At 34.8% G+C, this 24,052-nt stretch overlaps 2 protein-coding genes across 3 annotated transcripts; one reads left to right on the top strand and one right to left on the bottom strand.

Annotated features, from left to right (window-relative positions):
* Positions 1-1,085: 1,085 nt before the first annotated feature.
* Positions 1,086-6,457, bottom strand: LOC18431467 (uncharacterized). 2 transcript variants are annotated; one of them, XR_016049602.1, is made up of 6 exons: positions 6,220-6,457; positions 3,672-3,750; positions 3,523-3,585; positions 1,879-2,018; positions 1,734-1,790; positions 1,086-1,621 (listed from the first exon to the last, which is right to left on the bottom strand). XR_016049602.1 is itself a non-coding variant. In XM_006841592.4 (6 exons), exons 1-6 carry the CDS (start codon positions 6,417-6,419, stop codon positions 1,529-1,531), a joined length of 537 nt encoding a protein of 178 aa, XP_006841655.2. In that variant the 5' UTR covers positions 6,420-6,457; the 3' UTR covers positions 1,086-1,528. The 2 variants fall into 2 exon arrangements, 1 of the variants encoding a protein (XP_006841655.2); XM_006841592.4 differs by having other exon boundaries at positions 1,879-1,923.
* Positions 6,458-15,427: 8,970 nt separating this feature from the next.
* Positions 15,428-16,918, top strand: LOC18431468 (uncharacterized). The gene is made up of 2 exons (XM_006841593.4): positions 15,428-15,722; positions 15,888-16,918. Exons 1-2 carry the CDS (start codon positions 15,636-15,638, stop codon positions 16,275-16,277), a joined length of 477 nt encoding a protein of 158 aa, XP_006841656.2. The 5' UTR covers positions 15,428-15,635; the 3' UTR covers positions 16,278-16,918.
* Positions 16,919-24,052: the final 7,134 nt, after the last annotated feature.

Below are 24,052 nucleotides of genomic sequence, written 5' to 3'. Positions count from 1 at the left end.
CTTACCTGGCAACAGGCCTTTTTCTGTGGCAAGCAACAGTGGCTACTACAATCTGGACCATCCGGAAAGAGAGGAACACCAGAATCTTTGAGGGAAGGGAGTTCAACTCCAGGGCCCTTATAAATCGCATCAAATCATCCGTAATGCTTCAGGCTTGTAACGATAAACACCTCAAAGACGTGTATTCGTGTATAGATCTGCAATGATCTCCCATTCTTCCCTTTGTAGACCCACGAAGGCACCTCAGTTAAAGCTCAATTTTCACGGTTGCTCCCTTGGCAACCCCGGTCCCACCGGCTGTAAGGGCTTATTCAGAGATCACAGCAGTAACACCCTCCTCGAGTACTCAGGCCAGCTCGGTATATCACTGACTTGACCACTGCGAAAGCAGCCACACCCTTAGAAGGCTCCAAAAGATACAACAGGGACAGGGTCGACTCCTCTGTACTTGAAGGAGATTTTAAAAATATTATTGCTTGGGCCTCAGGTGTTTCCACCTGCTTGCGGTGCCTAGAGTTCATCTTTGAGCAAATTTCTTCTCTTTGTAGGCATATTCGCATCTCATTCAGCATATACGACGGAAGGTGTCTCACTCGCAAAGGAGGGCGCTACAGAGATTATCGATGGAACCTAACGGCGTTTTTTGGAGCTTGTTTCCTCATTTTTGAGTTTTAGTTCCCTTCTGTTCTTTCATTGTTCTACAACGTGCCTTCCAAAGCACCATTTTTTGTAAAGCTTTATGCCCCCATTTAACAGGGGCATAAATGAAAGCAAATAGTGAAAAATTCCAAAAACAAAAGGGCTGCCACCTTCTACTGATCATGAAGTACAGAAGCAAGGATTGGGGATGAGGTCTCCCCACTACCACAACTCTGAGCCACAAACCAAACCCCTCCAGGGGCCATATCATATACATACATGCATGCATACATGTGTCTCTGTGCATATGCATATACATCCACACCTAGAAATACAGTAGCACGGGTGTATCCATCCGTGTGTGCATGTGTGTGTGTGTGTGTGTGCATGCATGCATCCGTCCATGTGTGCATGTGAGAGAGGGAGAAAGAGAGAGGGCCCATTGGTGTCATCAACACAAGAAAGTTGTAATTTTATAATATCTAGAATGCGTCTTGGTTCTTACAATCTATGAGTTTCAAGATTCTATACTTGATTTTCATCCTGTAAAATGATAATTGGCCAACAAAATATAAGATATGAACACTGAGGAACGAATCTGCCAAGAACTTAAAAATAGCAACTTATACAACCTTCTTAAACACCAGGACCAGTAGTATCAAGTTACTCGTATGATTTTTAAGGACTAAAACTACAAGAGAAACCCAATACCAAGCCTCTTGATAGGGTTACCATATTACATCAGCCCCAACTTCTGAACAAGATCATGTTCGGGGCTTCAGTGAGGGAATGAAGAACCGGGATACTTGAAGATTCTTCAAATCAATTAATTAACCATAAATCCGATGCCTTCAGTGGACACTCTGAAGGAATTCAATCACTCTCATGTTCAATCATAGCTAGCATTCAAGAACTTGAGCAATTTGTTTCTGTTGTTTTCTGCCAATTTGTCTTCCTTCGACTTGTCAAGTTTTAACAAAATCTGAAGAGTGATAATCTCATATTCTCAGGGATCACGCATATTAAAAAATAAATATTAATTATTAACTGGAATCAAGTAGGGCAACAATAATAAGTCTCAGAAAAGATCCAACCTTTTTACCAGAGACAGCACTACGGCGTACATCATCTTCTTTATCACGACCAAGGAACTGGGTGCCACAACCAAGAAGCCAGTCATAAGCAGTTCTGCCTAAAGTTAAAACACTGGCAAAACAATAGAAGCGTAAGATATAAAACCTTTGAAAGCTGTATCGGGCTGCTACTCCGCTCTCTCTGCTGCTTCTATATGTAGCTCCCATATAACCAGAGAAGCCATAGCCAGAAAACAAAATCCAGCCAGCCAATCCAGCATCCAGTTACCAGGTTGCAGACCCCAGCTCCAATGTCGAAGAGCCCATCCATGAACAGGCAGCAAGTAATATAAGCACCTCAAATATATGTAGACTCAACATATAGCATTAACTAACCAAGTAACAAACAGAGAAATCCGAAAATAATTTGGTTATTGGCTTAGTTGGTAGTGGAGCAAGGGCTGCATCATTAATGTCCACATTCGTCCCAGTTTATCCGACACAAAAGAAGAAAAACTCAGAAAAAATTGAGAAATATGAAAGAAACCAGATTAATCTAAAGATACACGACACTTACATAAACATCCAAAAGTAAATCCTCAATAATATGACAGCAGATTTCAAGTGTGTGTATATATACGCATACAAGCACAGCAGACTAAAAGTATGGCAGAGTAATGAAAAGTGTATGGATGAGTTTTAAGCATATATACAGAGCTAATGTAATAGCCTGTTAGGCTTTATGGAGTAGGTAACTCCCATTTAGAGAGAGAGGGAATTTTGATCAATCACGAGAAATCCAAATTAATCAATCGTTCAATAAATAATAGGTGCCGTGGACCATATACAGAAAACTGCGTGAACTCAATCTTTTCAATAATACCAGGCACTTCCTAAATAGAACTTCCTTAATTTTTGTAAATGGGTAAAGCTTGAGCCATGACGATATTATCCCACAGATACATGGAACTATTATCCTATAAGAACTTTATAAGCCAGGTGTGGTACGGGACAGAGAGCCAGAGCGAGAGCGTGGTTGGAGCACGAGCAGTGTGTTATATGGAAACTGACATGGGTGTCATATCTAGTACGTGTCTCAAGCATCTAGTATGCCAGCCCAAAACTCTAATATGACACATCTGTCCATGTATGTGTGTGTGTGTGTGTGTGTGTGTATATGGTATTACTTTTAATACCATCTAAAACGGCCATTGGTTCGAACCCCACAAATTGACTACATTTTATATAAACTAAAACATCAATACCACGTGCCAAAATATTAGAAACGCCGTGTTGGAGCAAAAATTCACCCGACACATACAAACAGCATGGAGAGCACGTGTCTGGGCATGTCGACACATGATATGAGAGAAAAGTTGACGTGTCAGAGTAACACTGAACACAAAAGATCAAGGACTCAAAAAGGAAATTGTAAACTATTAATAAAAAGAATGGTTAGAAATAACCATCTAAAAAAAAGTAATGTTAGAAGGCATTGCCATAGATTTAATTAAGAGTTGCAACCAGTGCATGAGCACAGCTGTGACAGAAAATATGACTTCTAAAACGAAAATAGTAGGGGTAAACACGGACAAATGAACATCTAGATGGCTCTAATTGCATGACATCCGCCAAGAAAACATCACTTTTTCATTGTATGGATGTCTCACACTCCCACCAGGACTATTTCATGCCTAGCAAGATCTTCATTTACCTCACAACATCACAAGAGGTGCCTCTACTTAACACAGTTTTGTACATGTCTATTTTTCTACCTTATAGGAAATTAATCAAGTCAATAGTTGCCTACCTCTTTCGGCTTGTGTTTGTGGCTTTTGTGCCTGTGAGTTGAGGCTCTTTCCTTGTCCTTGATCTGCATTAACAGAGAGAATAGAAACTAATTACAAGTGGAGGTTTAAAATAAGTTTGACCCTGCACATTTGGCAGCATACATGATACCTTTTTTCGTTTGTCATCATGCTTGTGTTTCCTCGAACGGTCCATTTCTTCATGCTTGCCATCGGACGAATGGTCACTCCTGCCATTTGATGGTGAGGTATCATCAATATCCAGAAAATTGCTTTATCAACAAATTTTATCAAAAACAAAGTAGACAAACAAGAACAAGTTTGCATGCAGATCTAAAGATCAAAATTGATGCTTTTTGCATGGTCACCCTGTCTTTCATGTAAAAGCAAATAAACACCAGAGATAAAAATATGCCTTCCTAGGCGATTCCCTGATAGTTATCTAATTCTACGCAGTAAAAGCTATGAAATTGATTTTCTTCATTAAATTTATTAGAATGAAATATCAAATAACCCTCCTTTCATTTCTTCACAAGAAATGCCATAACGAACACTAGAAGCACTCAATCTATTAAGATATCCAAATTGAAAGCTTGGATTGACTCAGCTCCATTCAGCTCGCAGCATCTACTTAAGGCTGAGGCAAGCCTTAAGTCTAATGTTTTCTAGGACAAGCAAATTTGGTAGCCAAATACAATACACACACAAGCAGCAAAGTCACGCACAACTTAGTCATTAAGGAGCAAATAAGCCATACCACCTTTGTTATACAAAAAGGTGATATGTAATTTTTATCTAATGCTTGCTCTTACTTACAACTGGACAGACCAGCTCCTTCTCCCTTCTCCGCTACCCTTTCACCAGGGTTACTTATTCTAATTTTAATGAGCATCCAGCACAGAGAAAGAGCTAACACGATGTACTGCAGACCTGGTCTACATAGTTGGTAATTGAACCCTTTAGCCGTGACAGAAGAAACCCTTTAGCCGTGACAGAAGAAACCCTTTAGCCCAGACAGAAGAAACCCTTCAGCTGTAAGGCACCTAGCCAGCCTATTTAAACTGAAGATAAAAGCAGTTTTTGAGGGAAAGTTCTATAGGATCTCCACAGAACGAGAGCGAGAGAAAAACATTCTTGAAGGAAATTTCTCTAGGATATCCATGGTATGAAAGCGAGTTAACGAGGTCGGTTGACCTAGACCCTTTCGAATGAGGAATGTAATTTGGAACAATCTGGGTGCCATCCGAATGATATTCTATGGCCCCTTGTTCATAGGGAGGTCATGACCGCCACAGCCAATGCCACAACTACTAAGCTCAAAGTCTTGCACAGTCTTTCTCTGGCCCATGACGGTCAAGGGAGAACCCCTTAATGTGATCAGGTGTGCCAAAAGGCCAGTCTCCTTTTTTCCCTTCAAAATTGGCTGAACTATTATGGAGGGGCAAAGAAATCAGCATATTTGTAGGCTCGAGCACGAGTTTATTGAGATTCTTTCATTATTTCTTTCAATATGGGACCTGATTGATCCTCGTTTTTTATTTTTTGTGTTCCTCTATCACACCTTATGTTTTTGTCAGGACCCTGGTGTAACTGGATTTCTATGGTCCTAGGCATATGCAGTGTTTCACAGAACACAAGAAGAAATCTATAAAGTTATCAACTTCTCCCTTGTGTTTTCCCTTCCTTTCTCCCTCCTTCATTTTCTCTCTTCTGCCTTAGGGGATATGTCTTGTCTTGAATTCTATTGAGTAAAACTTGATGGTATATTTTCTCATCATATGATGTTAACTATCAAAATCTATAAAGTATATAACTTTATAGAATAAAGAAGACAATCACATTCATGATTGTGATTTTCTTTCAATGACAGATAATTCCTAGATTCTTAAACAACCAGAAGATGTCTAAATGATCCCACCAGAAATTACCAAGGAATGTGACCAACCAACCAACCATGCATGACCAACTGAAGTGAGACAATCACAATTTTGCAAGAATCCGGAAATCCAATAAGATATACTGCTAAAGCCATGAACATTAGTTATTAGATATGCTCCTTCTCACATCGTTTACAATAAAACATATCACGGCATCATTTTCAAATGGTCTTCTGATAATGTTCCCATTAAATGAATGTCCTAATTTATGGAAAGAAATCTCCACATTGTCCTGAAATCAAATACCTAAGAATATTAATGCCATCAAATTCATGATGACATTATGAAATGTCAAATCTAGGCCTGAATTGGCCGTATTTACTAATTTAAATCAGCAAAATACCATGAATAAAGAAACACACACAGACACAAACACAATAAATTTTGTAAATATAACGATTTAAAAAGGCCACAACCCCTCAAGCAACACATACAAAAAAAATTTAAACAAAACTAAACTCAACGATAAGCAACTAAACAGATAAATTATCCAATAAACGGCAGGAAAATCAACCTGAGAAGAAAAATCATAGAATGATAAGACAAAATATTCAGAATCTATTCACAATTTCCCTACTCAACATGCTCCATTCAATAAACCCCTATTTAATTTACCAACCAGTTCTATAAAAATAAAATTGAACAAATTTTAGGGCAAAACTTCTTGTCTGACTTAAAAAGTATAAACCCTAGAACACACACTCCCAAAACAATCCATAAACAATGTCCTATTAGTTGAAATAGAAAGAGAGAAAGAAAAACCTGTAAATTTCTTGAGATGAAGAGGAATCACTAGAAGGGCTTCTTCGCCTGCGCTTGCTGGTGTGACATCTCCTCTTCTTGCGAATTCTGTGCGATTCTTTGACCCTTAGTCGACGGCGTCGACCTCCATGATCAGATGAGTAACTTTCAGACGAAGAAAAAGAGCATTGGGATGACGAGGAAGAGGCGCGAGGCGCCATTGAAGAACAAGCTTTTGGTAGTCGATCCCCGCGTTACTTGTTGGAGAGAAATGCGTCTGTAAATATCTAGGAAAAAGTTTATATGAGGTGCGTGGAATTTAAGTAAGGACAACTGTTTCATGCGGGCTGGACCGCATTTCTACATATGCGGTTCAGAAAAAGTGTAAAGCATCCATCTTCATTATTTCTAGTAGGTGCTCCATCTTAAAAAAAAATGAAAACAAACGGTCCAAATGCTTTCTTATTAGAATTATTATTTTTAGTTTTCAAATTTTATTTATTTTTTTATATTCATAATCTCCATGTTAGAGATTACATATCTTTAAAAATTAAGCTTCAAAAATCCATCTCAAAAACAGATTTATTAATAAGCCCACATTTCTACATATGTGGGCTTGGCCGTACACAAACGGGGTCCAAAATATAATGATATTAAAAAAGGTGTGGTTTGTATAAGGTTGAGGCCTTAAAGAATTAAAATAAAGTGCACCTTCAAATAGTTTTAGAATATGTTGTTTTATTATCAAAGATCTTTATGATGACGTGATAATTTATTTTTATCTCTAATTATAAAATTTAAATATTCAAAAATAGTGTAGATCTATGAATATTTGAAAAACTTCAAAATCGACAATCTAGATGATACATTACAAGATACATTATTTCTAAGACTTGAAAATCTATTTCTTTTCCCATGTCCATAGATCTTGGTGCTAAGATAATCGAATTGAGGGTTTTTTAGCATCAAAACAACATCTTCTTGTAAATTTTTAAATCACGCCTTAGTTTGATTGTTTAGGGCATCGCCCTTATATAAACTTTTTCCTATTAAAAAAGATTTTAATAATTCTCCAATTGATCATCTCAACCTTCTTTTATAGTTTCCAAGAATTAATAATATTTTCAAGTCTTAAAAATGATGCATCTTCTTACAAATTATCTCGAGTATCTATTTAAAAATGTTAAGTATTTATAGTTATGCTCAATCCGTGCTATTTTGACATTTTAAATTTCTGTATGAAAAAAAGATTTAGAGTTTCACTCTCATGAGTCTCTAGCAGTGGAACTACATCTCTAGTCAAAATTTGGAGGTGTATCTTACTTCTACATAAGCTTCACCCAAATATTTATTAATAAGAACCGATATTTTTTTGGTGGTTAAGATGATATGGAAAAGCCTCACCCAAATATTTATTAATAAGAACCGATATTTTTTTTGTGGTTAAGATGATATGGAAAAGCCTCACCCAAATATTTATTAATAAGAACCGATATTTTTTTTTGTGGTAAAGATGATATGGGAAAAGTGTATATAAGGTGTGAACCTTACAGTACACGTAATAGATGCACACAATAAATTCGACAGGAAGATTATTCTAATGTTAGAGAACACTTCAATTAACCATCTAGAATTTTTCTTAAAAAAAAAAGATTTTAAGTCTTAAAAATAATACATCTCCTAATATATCATCTAGATCATCAATTTTTACGATTTTCAAGTGTTTATTGATTAATTCAATCCAATACTATTTCGAAGCTCTAAACTTTTTAATTAGGGGTGGAAACTGGTATTCAGGTCATCATAAGAGCTTTCTTCCTACAACATTTGGAGTTGAGCATTACTTGTGGGCGCCTTCTATAAAACACACCTAATACGTATTAATGGATATTTTTTTTTGGAAAATTGTTTCATGCGGACTGAACGTTAAAAAAAAATGTTCAAAATATTTTGTTTCATGTGGACTAGACTGCATGACTATGTATGTAGTCCAAGTACGTGTTCCATTTAAAAACAATGGGAATTAACAATCCAAATGTTTTCTTACTATAATTATTATTTTTAGTTCTTAAAATTTATTTATGTTTTCATATTCATGATCTCCATGTTAGAGATTACGTATCTTTAAAAATTAAGTCCAAAAATCCATCGAGAGGCCTACATTTCTACCCATGCGGGCTTGGCCGCATAGAAACCGGGTCCTTTTCTTTTTCCCCTAGGGCCGTTTGGATATCTGGAAATATATTGTCTGTGCGTAATACATTACCTGCAAATGGATTGTTATTGTTTGGATAGTATTTTGATGTGGGAAATACATTGTTACTATTTAGCTATGTCTGGAAGAAAAATATGAGAAATGCATTATCAAATTAAAAATCTTTATAATACAAGTTAAACAATGGGAAGAAATTTGATTAGTAAACTACAAGCAGCTTCAGTAATTGAGTAAAAAAAGTTTTTAGATATTAGAGGAAACTAAAGAGGTTTTTAGATATTAGAGGAAACTAAAGAGGTATATCTTATTTCAATTGAGCTTTTACTAATATCTTATGAGGATTATGTTGAGTGAAATTTTTTATTATAATTGTATTGTGTAATTTCTTATATTGGGTGAATTTTTTTATTATAATTGTGCTATTTAATTTTTCATTGAATAGATATGCTAAGGAAAATGGATATAGTAAAGAGAGAGGGAGAATGGAAAAAGTAAGAATAAGGGGGCTAAAAAAAGAAAAAGTCCAGATGAGAGGAAGGTGCATAACGGTAAAGGGGCTTAAAAAAAATATAGATGAGAAGAAGGGGCCTAAAGGGAGAGAAGGAGGGGCTTAACGAGAGTGGGAACTTTATGCAAACCAGTTATTAGGGTTACAGAGAGAGAGGATAAGAGAGTAGGAGATCTTATGCAAACCAGTTATTAGGGTTGCTAAAGGAGAGAATAAGGTGCTTGAAGGAGAGAATAAGGGGCGTAAAAAGAATAAGAGACCTTATACAAACCAGTTAATAGGGTTCAAGAGAGAGGACATGCTTAGAGAGAATGAAGAAAATAAGGGGCTTAGAGAATAAATGGCTTAAAAAAAGTGGTGGACCTTATGCAAACCAGTTATTAAGGTTCAAGTGAGTGGGGACATGCTTAGAGAAAAAAAGGAACAGCTATGCAAACTGAGTAAGAGGACCGAGTAGGAGGTTTAGGATTTTATTTAGCTGGGATAGGGCAAAGACACTGAAGGCGAAAGATTCTAAAGATTACTCGAGCGTAATAGATTTTTCACCTTTATGATTTTTGAAGAAATTTCGGGTAATCTCTTTACAGATTACCAGTCAAACGCATGATAAAGTTTTTATCTTTCACTGAGAGTGTTTCATGATTTTTAAAAAAATCTCGAATAATCTCTCTTTCAATTTTCTTTACTATAAAGAGTACCCAAATCATAAAAATATCATATTTTCTTTATAATCGATTGTCTTGTAATAGATTTCTAAGTACTAACGCTCCCTGGTATATAGCCATAAAGTGCGCCATCGATGCACTTCGTTGTATAGCCATAAAGTACGCCCATGCGAGCATTTTGTAAAATCAGTACCTTCCCTCTTATGCTTCGGGTAATTGCAACTTGTTCATGCACAAAGCGGCATCATCCATGCACCCAATCTTTTAGAAATAATTTCCCTCTAAGATTCCAAACCCAAGCCATCATTCCTGCCATGCGTGTATTGCATTATTCTAGAAAAGATTGTTTTGATGCTCAAATATCTTCAAATTGATCATTTCGACATCAAGATGTATAGACATGAGAAAAAAATGGATTGTAAGTTTTGGAAATAGTGTATTTTGTAACTCAATTTTGAACTGACAATTTTCAAGTTTTGATAAATATGTCAATCTACACTATTTTTGAAGCTTTAAACTTTATAAATTAATATGAAAATATATTTTGAGGCTAGCACAAAGATTTCCAATGTTAAAACCACATTTCTTGATACTATTTGAAGGTAGGGTTTAATTTGATTGTTTAGAGCCTAGGTTCTATACAAACGGCACCCTTATTTTATTGGGCAAGCTTTCTATACTTTTTATGTATAAAACTTATGTACTCCACCTATCCAATTGTTCATTATCAATGGACGGGTGAGATAGTCTCAATCACAATGTCACTCTTCTACACTATTTTATTTTTATTTTTTCTACAAAATATTTTCACACCAAGTTTTTGATGTCCATTCCTCTCTATAACTCACATAGGGAAAACATATAAAATGAATATCCCAAATAAATAAAATAACAAAAATACCCTTTAAAATTTTAGATGGTATTTTGGTTATTGTATTTTATCGAAAATATTTTTTAATATTTGTTTTCGGTGCACTCCATTGAGATGATGGCACGTACTAGATCTAATATTCATATTATTTTTAAAAAATAAAAAATAAAATATTATGAAACCTCAAATCTAGATCAAATAATCAGTGAATTAGACAGCGGACTGAAGGGAAATACATATCTCTTAGTAGGGGAAGTACATAAACATTTCTTTATTTTAAGCATGCCTAGTCGGGGAAGTACATAAACATTTCTTTATTTTAAGCATGCCTGAGGATTCAAGGTTTAAAAGATATGAATCGTAAAAGAAATTTGAACACCGATCAAAATAGTCTCGTAGTGGTTAGTTTTATGATAATTTTATTAAAATGGGATTTAGGGTTTGGCTTATGGGAATCATAAGGATCCCAAATTCCTAACTCATCTACAAATAGGAGAATTACACAAGAGAGCAATTTATTATCTCATGTCAACTCGAAAAGACCCAATTACATTTGTGCGTACGGTTTATATAAGGTAGTAACGTTGTTTGTAGAAGTATGGTTATAATGCTCTAAGAACTTCTATTTTACATGGACATTTTAATGTTAACTCCCATAAAATCCTGTAGGTTACATAAAGAAAGGATGTGAAATACTCAAATTATTTTAGTTGCCCTATAAAATAATTAAGAGTGTTTTTGTCATTAGAATGGGTAATGATGATATTTTTATTAAAAGGCAAAAGATAGGTTTGTTATCTCAATGAGGTATGTTGAAATATTCGTTAAAATATAAAGCCATTTTTATCAATAAAGTTCTTAGAAATTCACTCTCTAATTACTTTTGTCTTTTAGTGAATATATCAACAATATCATTTCTAATGACAAAAATACTCTTACATATTTTATGAATATTGCATAATTCAAACAATAGACTCGGTTCAAAGTCCATGAAAATTTTTGTGACAAACCTCAAGCCCCAAGATTTCAGACTTGACTGTTAGGAGTGATTGTCCTATAAGAAAAAAATTTATATAAATCCAATAGAAAAAGACACCTAAAAAATCCAATAGAAAAAAGACACAGCTCAAAATCAAATAGTAACAAGTAGATCTATAGAAATAAGATACACCTCAAAATCCAATAGAAACGAGCGCTCCGAAGTTAGAAATCTTGCAATTGATGATCCCAACCTCAAGATACATAGATATAAAGAATAAAAAAAGAAATTTAAGTCGCAAATGCATCGTGTAACAAGTTATCTAAACCCTCTATTTTCAAGATTTTCAAGTGTTTATAGATCTACTCGAATTGTAATGTTTATAATTTTTTGAGTTTGATAATTAAGGTTGAACATGAATTTCTAGCTATCGTAAGGTTTCTGGCAGGAGAACTATATCTTTAGACAAAATTCAAAGGTGCGCTTGCTTGTATAGTGTAAGGTAGACACCTCATACAAACCTTGAGTTATATTGATATAAAATACATATTTATATTACTTCTATGATTTTTATGGTGATTTAGGAACTTTTTTTTATTACATGCTCCATTTTTTACTTTTTCCTTTACTTTTACGGGAATCAAAATTTTCAACGATCCATCTTTTCTATCCCTTTTTTATCTTTTATAAACCTTTTAATGACTTTTGCCTTACTTTTTGCTATTTTTTATTTTCAAAAAAAATACCGTGCTCTTTTTTTTTTTTTTTTAAGCATATATTGGGCTATCAAGACTCCATTAATTTCACTCAAATTTGGCATAGTAATATGTCCTTCAGAGAACGTATTTCTACAATAGCATCTTCAGAAGCATGTGGTTATCCAAACAAAAAATTTAAATCAACAATATTACAATCACATACAAAAAAATTAATTCATATTTTATTTTTTTTCAAAACAAATATCTTCATATATATATATATATATATAGCAATGATTTCATACAACCAACGTTTTAAAAAACGGCGAGTCCCGGTTCGACTCGGAAACACGCGTGCCCGTGCCGGTTCTAACCGAAAACCGGGAATCGCCAAGTTCTAGAGTGGAACCGCTGGTTCCCATCCGGTTCAGCCTGGTTCTAGAGTGGAACTGCCGGTTCCCATCCGGTTCGGCCCGGTTCTAGAGTGGAACCACCGGTTCCCATCTGGTTCGACCCGGTTCTAGAGTGGAACCGCCGGTTCCCATCCGGTTCAGCCCGGTCACACACGTAACACATAACACGCATGTGCGAGCGTGCCCCACGCACACTCACACTCGCACACGTGTGTCCGAGCACACGTGCAAGCGTGCCCCATGTACACTCACACGTGCACAGGTGTGTCCGAGCGCATGTGCGAGCGTGCCCCACGCACACTCACACACGTAACACATGACACGCACGTGCGAGAGTGCCCCACGCACACTCACACGCGTACACGTGTGTCCGAGCGGATGCAGGTGCGAGCGTGCCCCACACACACTCACACGCGTACACGTGTGTCCAAGCATACGTGCGACACACATCTGCGAGCGTGCCCCGCGCACACTCACACGCGCACACGTGTGTCCGAACGCACATGCGAGCGTGCCCCACGCACACTCACACGCGTACATGTGTGTCCGAGCGCACGTGCGAGCGTGCCCCCTCGCACACTCACACACGCACATGTGTGTCCAAACGCACATGCGAGGTTGCCTTAATATTTTTATACACATTTTATAATTCATATTGCATAGGTATTTATATACCAAATTTGAATACCCATATTTCGATATGAGATAATTCTCAAACTTCATTAAATGAAAACGAAATGTAAATATAGTCTATTAATCAGCAGTTTATAATTACATAGTTGGTATAAATATTTTTGTTGTTTTTGAATCCCCTTGGGCATGTGTTGTATTTTTGTTGTATATATAGTGGTTGGTATAAATATAAATATTTTTGTTGTGTATATAGTGGTTGGTATAAATATAAATATTTTTGTAAATAATATAAAAGACATAAAAAAATGAAAAATAAAAAAATTAATTTTTTATATAACCGTAAATTTTTGTTGTATATAGTGGTATAATTATTTTTGTAAATAATATGAAAGGTATAAAAAAAATAAAAATAAATTTTATTCTATTTGAAATCTCCATCTTTCTACTAACAATATCTTTTACTAAATTTATTATAGAAACCTAAAAAAATAAATTTTTGAAAAGTTGAAGTGTTATTTCCAAAATTTGTACGCATTTTATTAATTTTTACATTGATAACTAAATATTTTATTTTATTTATGAATTTTTACATTGTAAACCATGTAATATACCATTTTTCTTACAGTTGTCAATAATACATTTTAAATTATCTAATTTGTTGACAGTTGTTGACCATAGGTCGTTCATTTTGGTGAGATGCTTATATTTAGGCATTAAAAGGATTTTTTTCATTTTTTAATTTTTTGGATTGCTTTATTATCATTAGATGAACAATGTTAAAAAAGACAAAAAAGATTTTGAGCTTATAATGGCTAAGATTTTGAAATTCACAAAATGAATGGTCTAGATTCGTTTTTGAAGGAGAACTCATTTTGACCATATCTAAGGTTCAAATTGAATTTGCTCATTGCTTTTATTTATATATATATATATATATTAAGATTCTTGGTCAATCCTCGTTAGATTTTCTGTCCCTAAAATTTAAAATCCAAAATTCATTGTTAAAATAATTTTCAAAAGAGGACTCATTTCAATGGTGGTGAGGCGCCAGACCCATAGAAACCATGTCCGAAATAAAAAGCCCAGAGCGTGAGCGTTGGGCTCGAAGACAGCGGAGAGGGCCGACAAAGCGGCCGTTCCTTTCTCTTTTTGACCGTTAATGATGTGGGGCCCTTCTACTTAACAAAATGACAAACTCCTCTTCCTCTCTCTCCCTTCCAAGTAAGTTATTGGGTTAACAAAGAGAGCACCAATACTATACGATCCACATGCTATGCTCCCAATATTTTCATTCTGACGTTTAAATACCCTATTCGTACATTCAAATGACAGGAATCTCCCTCCTCTTCCCTGGGTAATTTTCCCATGTATTGAGTGTCACCCTTGTTTCAGAAATGGGAATGCATTGTATGAAGTCATCTATTTTTATCACAAAGTCAGATAAGTTTTAGCTATTATATTTGAAATCTTAAATCTGGATGCTAATAATGATTCATAAAATTCGAGAAAACTTTATTGAGCATTTTACACATTCACTTACCCACTCTTAGCTATTTGATTTCGAAAAAAGCTTATATAAAGTGTCAACCTTATACTGCATGCGTAAGGTGCAGCTAAAAATGCACTAGAGAAGGTTGCTTTTATGCTGGAAACCCTCAAATCAATCATCTCAACCTCGAGATTCATAGACATAAAAAATAAAGATTTATAGTCTTAAAAATAGATCATCTTCTAATATATTATCTGGACGGTCCATTTTCAAAATTCTCAAGTGTTTATAAATATACTTGATCATCACCATTTTTAAAACTTTAAATTTTATAATTGGAGGAAACAATAGAATTTCATATCATCATAAGGATATTGCATTTTCGACTAGTTTTGATATGCATCGTAGTATAAAGTTGACACCTTATATAAACCTCAACCTCTGATTTTACATGTGATTAACCTCTGATTTCACTAGCCAAGAGTCCGACCTTTTTATATGAATAGTAAATATTCATAAATTTCATGCTCAGGCCATGGAATTATATTTAACCATTCAAATTTCTCCTGTCCCAAAAAAAAAAAATTGTTTGTAAGGAAAAAAAAAAAGAAAAGCAAAAGTATTTTTGTCATTTTCGTAAACAAGAGGATTTTTAAAAATTACATCATTTATTCGCTCATCAATCACTGGCGTTAATACCGCTGCTTCCGCCGCTTCAAAAAGGAAGCATATGTTTTCCCTGCTCACTTCCCTCCCCTGACTGTATTAAATTAAATTAATAACAATAATAGGATACCACGAACCAGATCCCCATTTCGTCACAAAATCTCTCTCTCTCTCTCTCTCTCTCCTGGTTTTCTCTATCGCAAGAAGGAGCGCTTCTCTCTCTAGAAAACGTGGCAAGAAAGGGGATCTCCTTCCTTCTGGTGTCTCTCCGTCTTTGTCTTGGAGAAAAGAGATCAGGAGATGACGACCAAGTCTCCAATATTCCCAATGCCAGAGCCCCAACACTACAGTGACTATGGCTTTGACCCCCAAATCGACTATTTTCAGGTACCCATCATCCCCATTTCCCTTCTCCTCTCTCTGCTTCCTCTTCTTCTTCTGCCCATTCTTTTTCTCTATACAATTTAGTTTTTAGTTAGAAACCACTTCCCCCATTTCTTTCTCTCTCTACATTTCCCTAATTTTTCACTTCGTGCTGCCTCTCTTGATCAGGTTCTTGAAGAAGCCAAGAAGTACAAGAAAGAAGGCAGAACCTTCGAAGCCCATGAACTGCAGGTTCTGAAGCCATTGCAGAGAGACGACGAGAAGAAGAGCAAGAAAAGATGGTGGAAAAGGTCTGTGTTCTTGTTCTGGAAGTGGAAGAGGAGCGAAACCGTCAGTTTCAGAGAGGAAAATATTGGATATAATGGGGGTTCAACGAAGAATGCGGTTTCAGGGCCTGTTTATGGGACAGAGGGATGGCGTACGCCTTGCAGAAGCAGTCGTCCTTCTTCGGGTCCACTTTCTGAAATGGTACCTGAACTTCCATACCTAAACCTTAAAGACCTCAACTATGTTCAACCCAGAATCTCTACTTCCACGCCTATTTACTTGGTCACTTAGTTTCTCGCTCTCTAAAAAATCAGTCTCCCTTACTCTTTCTCTCTCTAAAATTTATTTGCCTCTAAACCCCTTTTTTCCCTCTATCTAAAACGATTCAGACGGACCCATTTCGCTTTCTCTCCTCTTCTACAAGTACTCTGTTTTCTTTCCTATTCTACAAGTACTCTGTTTTCGTTACAAGCTCCAGTCTCTCTCTCTCTCTTGGATCAATTACTTTTTACTTTTACCGCATTTTTTACATATCTCTCATATTATGTATTTTTGACAATATCCCTGACATTTTATTTACACCCACCATTTCATTTGCATGACTTTCTCTCTCTTCTGGTTATTTCATTTATGAATGGTGCATCGGGCGGTGTATGTGGTGGCCGTTTCAAGGCTGGCTGCCATGGAAAATGCCAAAAAAATAAAATAAAAATTGGAAACGAAGTGAGAGAAAGCATTCGTATTTTTCTCTCTCATCGTATCCAAAATGAAGGACAAGTTCATTAAAGATGAGCACAAAGTTGGTCCATCTGTTTGTATTGTGTGTAATTTGTTCCGGTAATCTTGGGCTATTGTCATTTATTTGTATTACTGACTCAACTCTCTTTATTTTTCATTCCATCGGCAATGTTGAAGGTAAAGGCTACTAAAAAGTATGTACTCCATTTATTTTTATTTCTCTCCGTGAAGAGAATGAAACGCGAGCACGTTCGCTTTGCTGGGCCCCTCCCCTCGCCTAGATGATGGCCGGCCTAAGTTACTTAGAGATTTTGGGAACCGCCAGTGTTCGCAAAACCACCCAGCTGGTTAGAATCGGAACAGGTTGGTTAGATCCCTACTAGTGGGGTGGCGATTCTAGTTAAGGCTGGTTTAAAGGTACATAAGGTAAAAGGACACTCTCCGAAAAAAAATCGGGACCAACATCGGCCTGTTCAATTTCGAACTGACGGTTTTTCTTCAAAACCAGTATGGCTTAACGTTAGTTTTGGTTCGTTATAACGCAGTTCTAACGCATCAAATAACGACAATTATTTGACACATGTCTATTATTTTTTACGGAACAAGATTTTGTAGCTTTTTTTCTCTTCAATTTTGTAGTTTTTTTTTATTTTTTGGATCAAATATTGATGTTATACACCGTAAATTTTCTATAGATCATCGATTATTGAATCAAAAGTCGAAAAACAAAGAGTTCCTGGCGGATTGAAATGGGGATTTTTGAAAATTAAAAATTTTCGCCATTCTATCAAATGCAGCTTTAATATCTCATATATTTTCATAAAAATGGAGGGCTTTGATTGATTGTTGAAGGATTCAACATTTACATATTTCAAGTTTTCCAAACGATGAAGATTTTTGGTTTTTTTGGGCCCGAAGTGCTGCTTATCGAAGAACTGTTTTTATCCAAACAAATTGATTTCTGATCTATCAGTTGATCGATTTTTATTGAATTGATCACTAAAGTTTGATCATAAAGGCCTTATCTATCAAATAAACTAGTTATTTTGATTTACTATTCATTAAATATTTTTATATCGATTTTTTTTGCTGCGTTTTTTCTTGAAATTTTTTGTGATATGAAAAATCCGCAATTTTTTGAATAACGATCTCAATAGTGAATAAATTTTCATGAAATTTGGGGATGAAATTTGGGGCTTTTGAATCTTAATTGAAGTGTCTATCATCGTCAATTTGTTCAAAAAATGAAATATTTGGGGTTGAATTCGACTCTAAAGTTTTTGTGTTCTTTCGCTCGATTTTAGGTTTCTTAAAAAAAAAAAAGAAGTGTGTTTTTAATAAAGTTACGTTTTATTTTTATAAAAATATGTAATTTGTGATGAATATGAGAAAAAAAGAATATATATTTTTTTTAATTTTATATATTTTTTGGTGAGCTTGTTGGATTGTTTTTAATGTTGTATTTTTTTTACAAAAATATGTTTTTTTGTGATGAATACGAGAAATAAATATTTGTTTCTTTTTAATGTTATATATTTTTGATGAGTTTGTTGGATTGTTTTTAATGATATATATATATATATATATATATATATATATATATATATATATATATTTGTGATGAATATGAGAAAAAAATTATTATTTTTTAAGTTTATTTTTGGTGTATGTTACTGATGTCTGTGTTATCAACTTCTTGTTTAGTTGTGACATTTTCTTCTAATTCGTTTTTTTATTTGTTACAAATTATCTATAATTTGTTGCAACTTCATACTCATTAAATTTGTTTATTAGCCTCTATAAAGAAAAGAGGTAGCAACTAAAAAGTGTTTTACTCATCTCTCATGTTTCCACATGTTGAAATGGATAAAAACTTAACCTGTTTTTTTTTTAAAAAATATGCATCTTAATTTTACATTTTAAAGTTGCTATCATATATATATATATATATATATATATATATATATGAAAAGTCTTCCTAATGCCTATAGGCGAAAATGAATAGTGATTTCGCCTACCCTCATCACCGCCCAAGTTTCATCTCGGTTGTTACAATTGTTTGGTAGTGTTTTATTTTTTATTTTATTTTTTTCTATAAATCGAAATAACCTGAAATTTGGTGATTATATATATCTTATTGAGGCACATCTAATAAAAATATAAAAGAAAAATTATTTGAGAAAAAAATTGACCAAAATACCCCTGAAATTTTTGGGGGTATTTTGGTGAATTTTTTTCATGTAAAATTTTTTTTTATATTTTTTGAAGATTCCCCTATTTTTGATGAATACACTTCAGGTCATTCCAATTTGTAGAAAAAAAAATGAAAAATAAAACACTACCGGACAATCGTGACCGTGCGATGAACTTTGAAAGGTGATGGGGGTAGGCGAAATCACACTGTTCATTTTCGTCTATAGGCGTTGTGTAGTGTTTTCCATATTATATATATATATATATATATATATATATATATAATTATGTTTTTTTTTTTTTCATGTTAAAACCCAATTCAAAAGGTTATTGAGTAAATGAGATTTGGCCATTTCAAAATAGATTTGGCCATATTTTTTTAAAATATGTCATTTGGCCATTTGAAGCAGCACTTAAAACCTTGACCCACACCCTGAATTTGATAAACAAGTTACTAAGTAAATGAGGTGCTCTTTCTTACTACCTTGACTCACAACCCTTCGAAAAAATTGGAAATATCTCAAACCCAATTCTAAATCGTATTAAAGGGTTTTTCAACATTAAAACAACATTTTCCAACATCAACATTAAAACAATATAGAAGCATATATTGTTGTATCATCCATTGTTAGTTGGACTTTGTAACTTCACCCATTGAATTTATGTGAAATTATAAATTGTCTTGCATATTTTCATAATATTCAAATATTAAATTAAATAAAAAGTTGTTTCAAATTTTTTTATAAGATAAATGTATGTAATATGATGGTGTATACTTAATCTAAGTTTTTCTATTTGCTTTTAAATTTTTTTGGGGAATTTGACCCTTTTTTTTTAAAAAAAAATCTACTTGACCGGTTAATCTGGTTAACCGCTCCGGTTAGTCCGATTCCGATTCAAACCGCTCCCAGCCTCATGACCGGTTAACCATTCTGATTCGATTTTGCGAACATTGGAACTGCCTACCAATCACTCACAATTCTTTTAAAAGAGAAAGTTTGAAAGAGGACTTTTCAAGAACTTTTTTTTCTCTTTACGAATATTAATAATTATTACTGATAATAAGAGGTTACAATGGTTACAAAGGAGAACAATTGATAGAAGAGAAGCGCCATACTTAACCAAAAGAATCAGCCAAGTTGTTAGCCTCCCTATAAATACAAAGGAAAGAATCAGGGGCATGGCTATATCAAGGATCCGTAACTATAAAGATTTGGGCTCCCAGGGCGCTCTATGCTCTTTCTTACACCATTGTATAACATTTATAGAATCTCCTTCAATTATGTAATAAGTACCTAAATTTTTACTAATGAAGATCTTCAAACTATGAAAGAGAACAAGTAATGCAGTGTGATTGGCCGTCGCTATACCAATTGGACTTCTATAAGTGAAAATGATTGCCCCATTTCAATCTCGCACTACCCCTCCAAACTTAGCCAAGCCTGGATTGCCAGAGAGTTGCTGTCAAAGTTTAGTTTGAACCCACCTAGATCAAGAGGGATCCAAATAGCTCTAGGCTGACTCCTGATAAACTGCGTTCTATACACTTAACCTGAAAACATTGGACAGTCCCACTGCATTCTATGCACTTAGCAACCTTGAGATATTATTTTTTTCCTACGATTTGGAATGCTTATCTTACTTAGGGGTCATTTGGATACTTGGAAATATATTATCTGTGAAATATATTACTGGCATAATACATTATTGCACAATACATTACATGCAAATGGATTGTTACTGTTTGCTATGTCTGGAAGAAATACATTGCTACTGTTTTGCTATGTCTGAAAGAAATATGGGAAATGTATTACCAAAATTTTATCAGCAATTGCCTATAAACTATCATTTCAGCATCATGTATCATACTCTGTTTAGTGACACATAAATTATGCTACCAATAAATGACTTATAGTTGGTAAGATTACAACTCACCTTGATTATAAATGCACCGAAATCATATTAAAGAGTATCAAAACAATTAGCTGTTGTTCATATCATATATAACCTAAACTCCAAAAAAATTTCCTAAATTGTAGAGAGAGAGCCCATATCAAGATTAAGAAAAAGAGCTCGAAAAACTCAAAAGAGAGATTCCCAAATGATGAATCAGACAAAAATCTCGAAAAAAATTCCACAGATAGATACCCACGTACAATAAACAATTATCATATAACCAAAACCCCCCAAAAAAAAAAAAACGATTGACCTTATAAAATAAATATAGATAACTACTGTGTGATAGCCCATGATCAAGATTTTTGAAACCTTTCATAATTAGTGATTTTATTAAACTAAATAACAAGAACGAGCCAAATCAACCTATAACTTTACTAATTTTATGGAAACTAGAGTAACAAAGAACGAAACAAATCAACCTAATCTTACATGCTCAAATCAACCCCTTTGGCTTGTAAAATGTCTATTGTTGCAAGAATCGTTTACCCACCAAACCCTACTTTTATAGGGCATTAAAAAAAATGAAAGCCCAAATTTTTTAGGGCAGATTTATGTCATAGAAAAATAGGTAAAACCCTAATTTTTTAACAGAGAGTGAGAGAGAGAAAAATTGCTCTTACTTAGACACGGTAAGAGAGACAGATGCTGACTTCGAATAGAGGTGAGAGAGGTTGCTCTAAGAGAGAGAGAAAGACAACAGTTATGCTCGTTGCTCCGAGAGAGAGAGAGAGATATCAAATTTGCTCACAGAGGTTACCCACACGGCTTGCTTGTAGTGAGAGAGCACATAGAATGGATGCTAGAAGAGGGACAGAGAAGGGGGATGCTAGAAGAGGTTAAGTTAGCAGCGAAGGGATTTAGGGAAATAACGCGTAAACAATTACTCGTCACGCCCCATAATTCATTTCTTAGCTTTCACACATGCAGTAGTTTTCAATATATATGGGGAAATGATGCATAATCTATTTTCATTTCCTTACTCTTTAAGTGTACCCAAACACTGAGAATGCTAGATTTCCTTGTAATCTGTTTCTTTGTAATGGATTTCTAGGTACCCAAATGACCCCTTAGTCTTAAAGAGGTTACATCACCTAAATTAGAGTCTCTAATATTAGGGGTCGATAACAAGTTATGTTAACCTGACATGTGTCCCACTGCTGAACGAACTTCATAATCCACAGAATCAACATATTGAACTGGAAGGTGTGATGCTTGGCATTGATCTGCCCCTACTTGTGATGAATCACCTACCCTCGACGTATGGGTATGGTTTTGCTACTGTAGACTATGGCTCCGATCTACTGGTGCCCCCGCCTCTGCTTCTTCTGCTCATGGCCATAGGTATGTATTCGGACGGGATACTAGTGTTGCTACTCCTGCTTATGCTTATGGACCTGGATTGGGTCGGGGTCTAGAAATAGGATCAAACATTAAGTTAGGTCTAGGTTTAGAATGATCTAACTCGAGCTTACCCGAATATTTTTGATGTATTATTTATTTTATTATAAGACTATTTTCTATTATACAAGCTACTATTATCTCGTTATATTTTTTGTATGCTACATGATGTAATTTTTAATATAATGTACTTGTACTATTCTATAAGGGTATGGTCTGTATAGAGCCGAGGCTCTAAACAATCAAATTTAAGCGCAATTTCAAATAATGTCAAGAAATATGGTTTCACTACTAGAAATCTTTATGATAGCCTTAAAATATATTTTCATCTTTAATTATAAAATGTAAAGCTTAAAAAAATCGAGCGGGTCTACTAAAAGCTTGAAAATATTAAAAATTGAAGGTTCAAAAATGCATTACAAGATGCACTATTCCCAAAATTTGAAATCCATTTTTTCTCGTGTCCATATATCTTGAGGTCGAGATGATCAATTTGAGGATATTTGGGCATCAAAACAACCTCCCGTAGTGAAATTTTTTGGGTGGGCCTTAATTTGATTGTTTAGAACCTTGTACTTATTTAAGCTTTTTCTATTATATATTATCTCATAAGCTAGAAGATTATGAGATGGGTAGATCCGATTTGGGCTCAGGTTTGGATCCTATTTCTAGACACAATGGATAGGATCTGGGTCAAGAAATAGGACCACACATCAGGTTGGGTCGGGTCTAGGCCTAGGATGACCCAACCCGAATATTTTAGATGTACTGTTGACTTTATTGTGATAATATTGTCTATGATGTAATCTTATATTATCTCATTATATTTTTTATACACTACGTGGCATAATTCTTTAATGTAATGCACTATTATATAATATCTTATAAGCTGGAAACTCATAAGATGGCTTGACCAGACTTGGGTCTATTTTTAGACCCGATGGGTTGGATCCGAGTCGAAATAGGACAAGACATTCGGTTTGGTCGCGTCTAGATCTATGTTCGCCCAACTCGACGTAACGCGAATATTTTAGATAGACTATTTATTTTACTACTATAATATTGCCTATTATATAATCTACTATAATCTCAATATATTTATTATACACTACATTATATAATCCTTTAATTTTTCCTTCTTTAAATGCAATGTAGTATTATATTTTTTATACACTACATGATATAATTCTTTAAATGCATTGTAATACTATATAATATCTTATAAGCTAGAAAGGGATTCCTACAGAGAAAGTTTCTCTCTCTTCCCTTCCATTTTTTTTTTGACCGTTAGATGTTGACCCAATAGGATTCGGGCCGGGTCTGGGTCCACTAGACCTTGATCCGATCGAGTATGGGTCCGGGCTGGGTCTGGTCCACTTGACCTTGACCCGATCAAGTAGGGGTTGGGGTCGATCAGGACCGGATCCAATATAGACCTAATCCAACCCAACCCATTCCCACCCTTACCAAATCCCAGCGATAATGACAATTGCTCCTACATTCGATTTTACCCAAAGGAGTAAAGGGACAGCAATGCTCCTGCTATCTTTCGGCATGAAAACATTGGGATCAATTTACGGGAGGGGATAAAATCTAGGGTTGTGAAATAGTATGATGTAATTTTTTTGTTATTATTATGAAAAACCTTTTCTCTCATTGATTTACCTATAAAAAATAAAAAATTGGCGTTATACTTGGCTTAATATAGTACGTTTATGGTGGTACATGGCACAGAGATATTGCATCTATCGTCCAGTACTACGGACAATCAGTGGGTA

This window comes from Amborella trichopoda, chromosome 2 (genome assembly GCF_054954075.1).
Source record: "Amborella trichopoda isolate Santa Cruz 75 chromosome 2, AtrichopodaSantaCruz75HAP2 v2.0, whole genome shotgun sequence".
NCBI lineage: Eukaryota > Viridiplantae > Streptophyta > Magnoliopsida > Amborellales > Amborellaceae > Amborella > Amborella trichopoda.
This window is presented reverse-complemented; position numbering and strand designations above follow the sequence as displayed.

Coding starts and splice junctions, on each gene's coding strand:
- LOC18431467 (XM_006841592.4), bottom strand. CDS start 6,419: ATGGCGCCTCGCGCCTCTTCCTCGTCATCCCAATGCTCTTTTTCTTCG. Junction 3,751..6,219: donor TCATCTCAAGAAATTTACAG/GTTTTTCTTTCT, acceptor ATCAAATGGCAG/GAGTGACCATTCGTCCGATG. Junction 1,791..1,878: donor GCCCGATACAGCTTTCAAAG/GTTTTATATCTT, acceptor TGTGGCACCCAG/TTCCTTGGTCGTGATAAAGA.
- LOC18431468 (XM_006841593.4), top strand. CDS start 15,636: ATGACGACCAAGTCTCCAATATTCCCAATGCCAGAGCCCCAACACTAC. Junction 15,723..15,887: donor CCCAAATCGACTATTTTCAG/GTACCCATCATC, acceptor TCTCTTGATCAG/GTTCTTGAAGAAGCCAAGAA.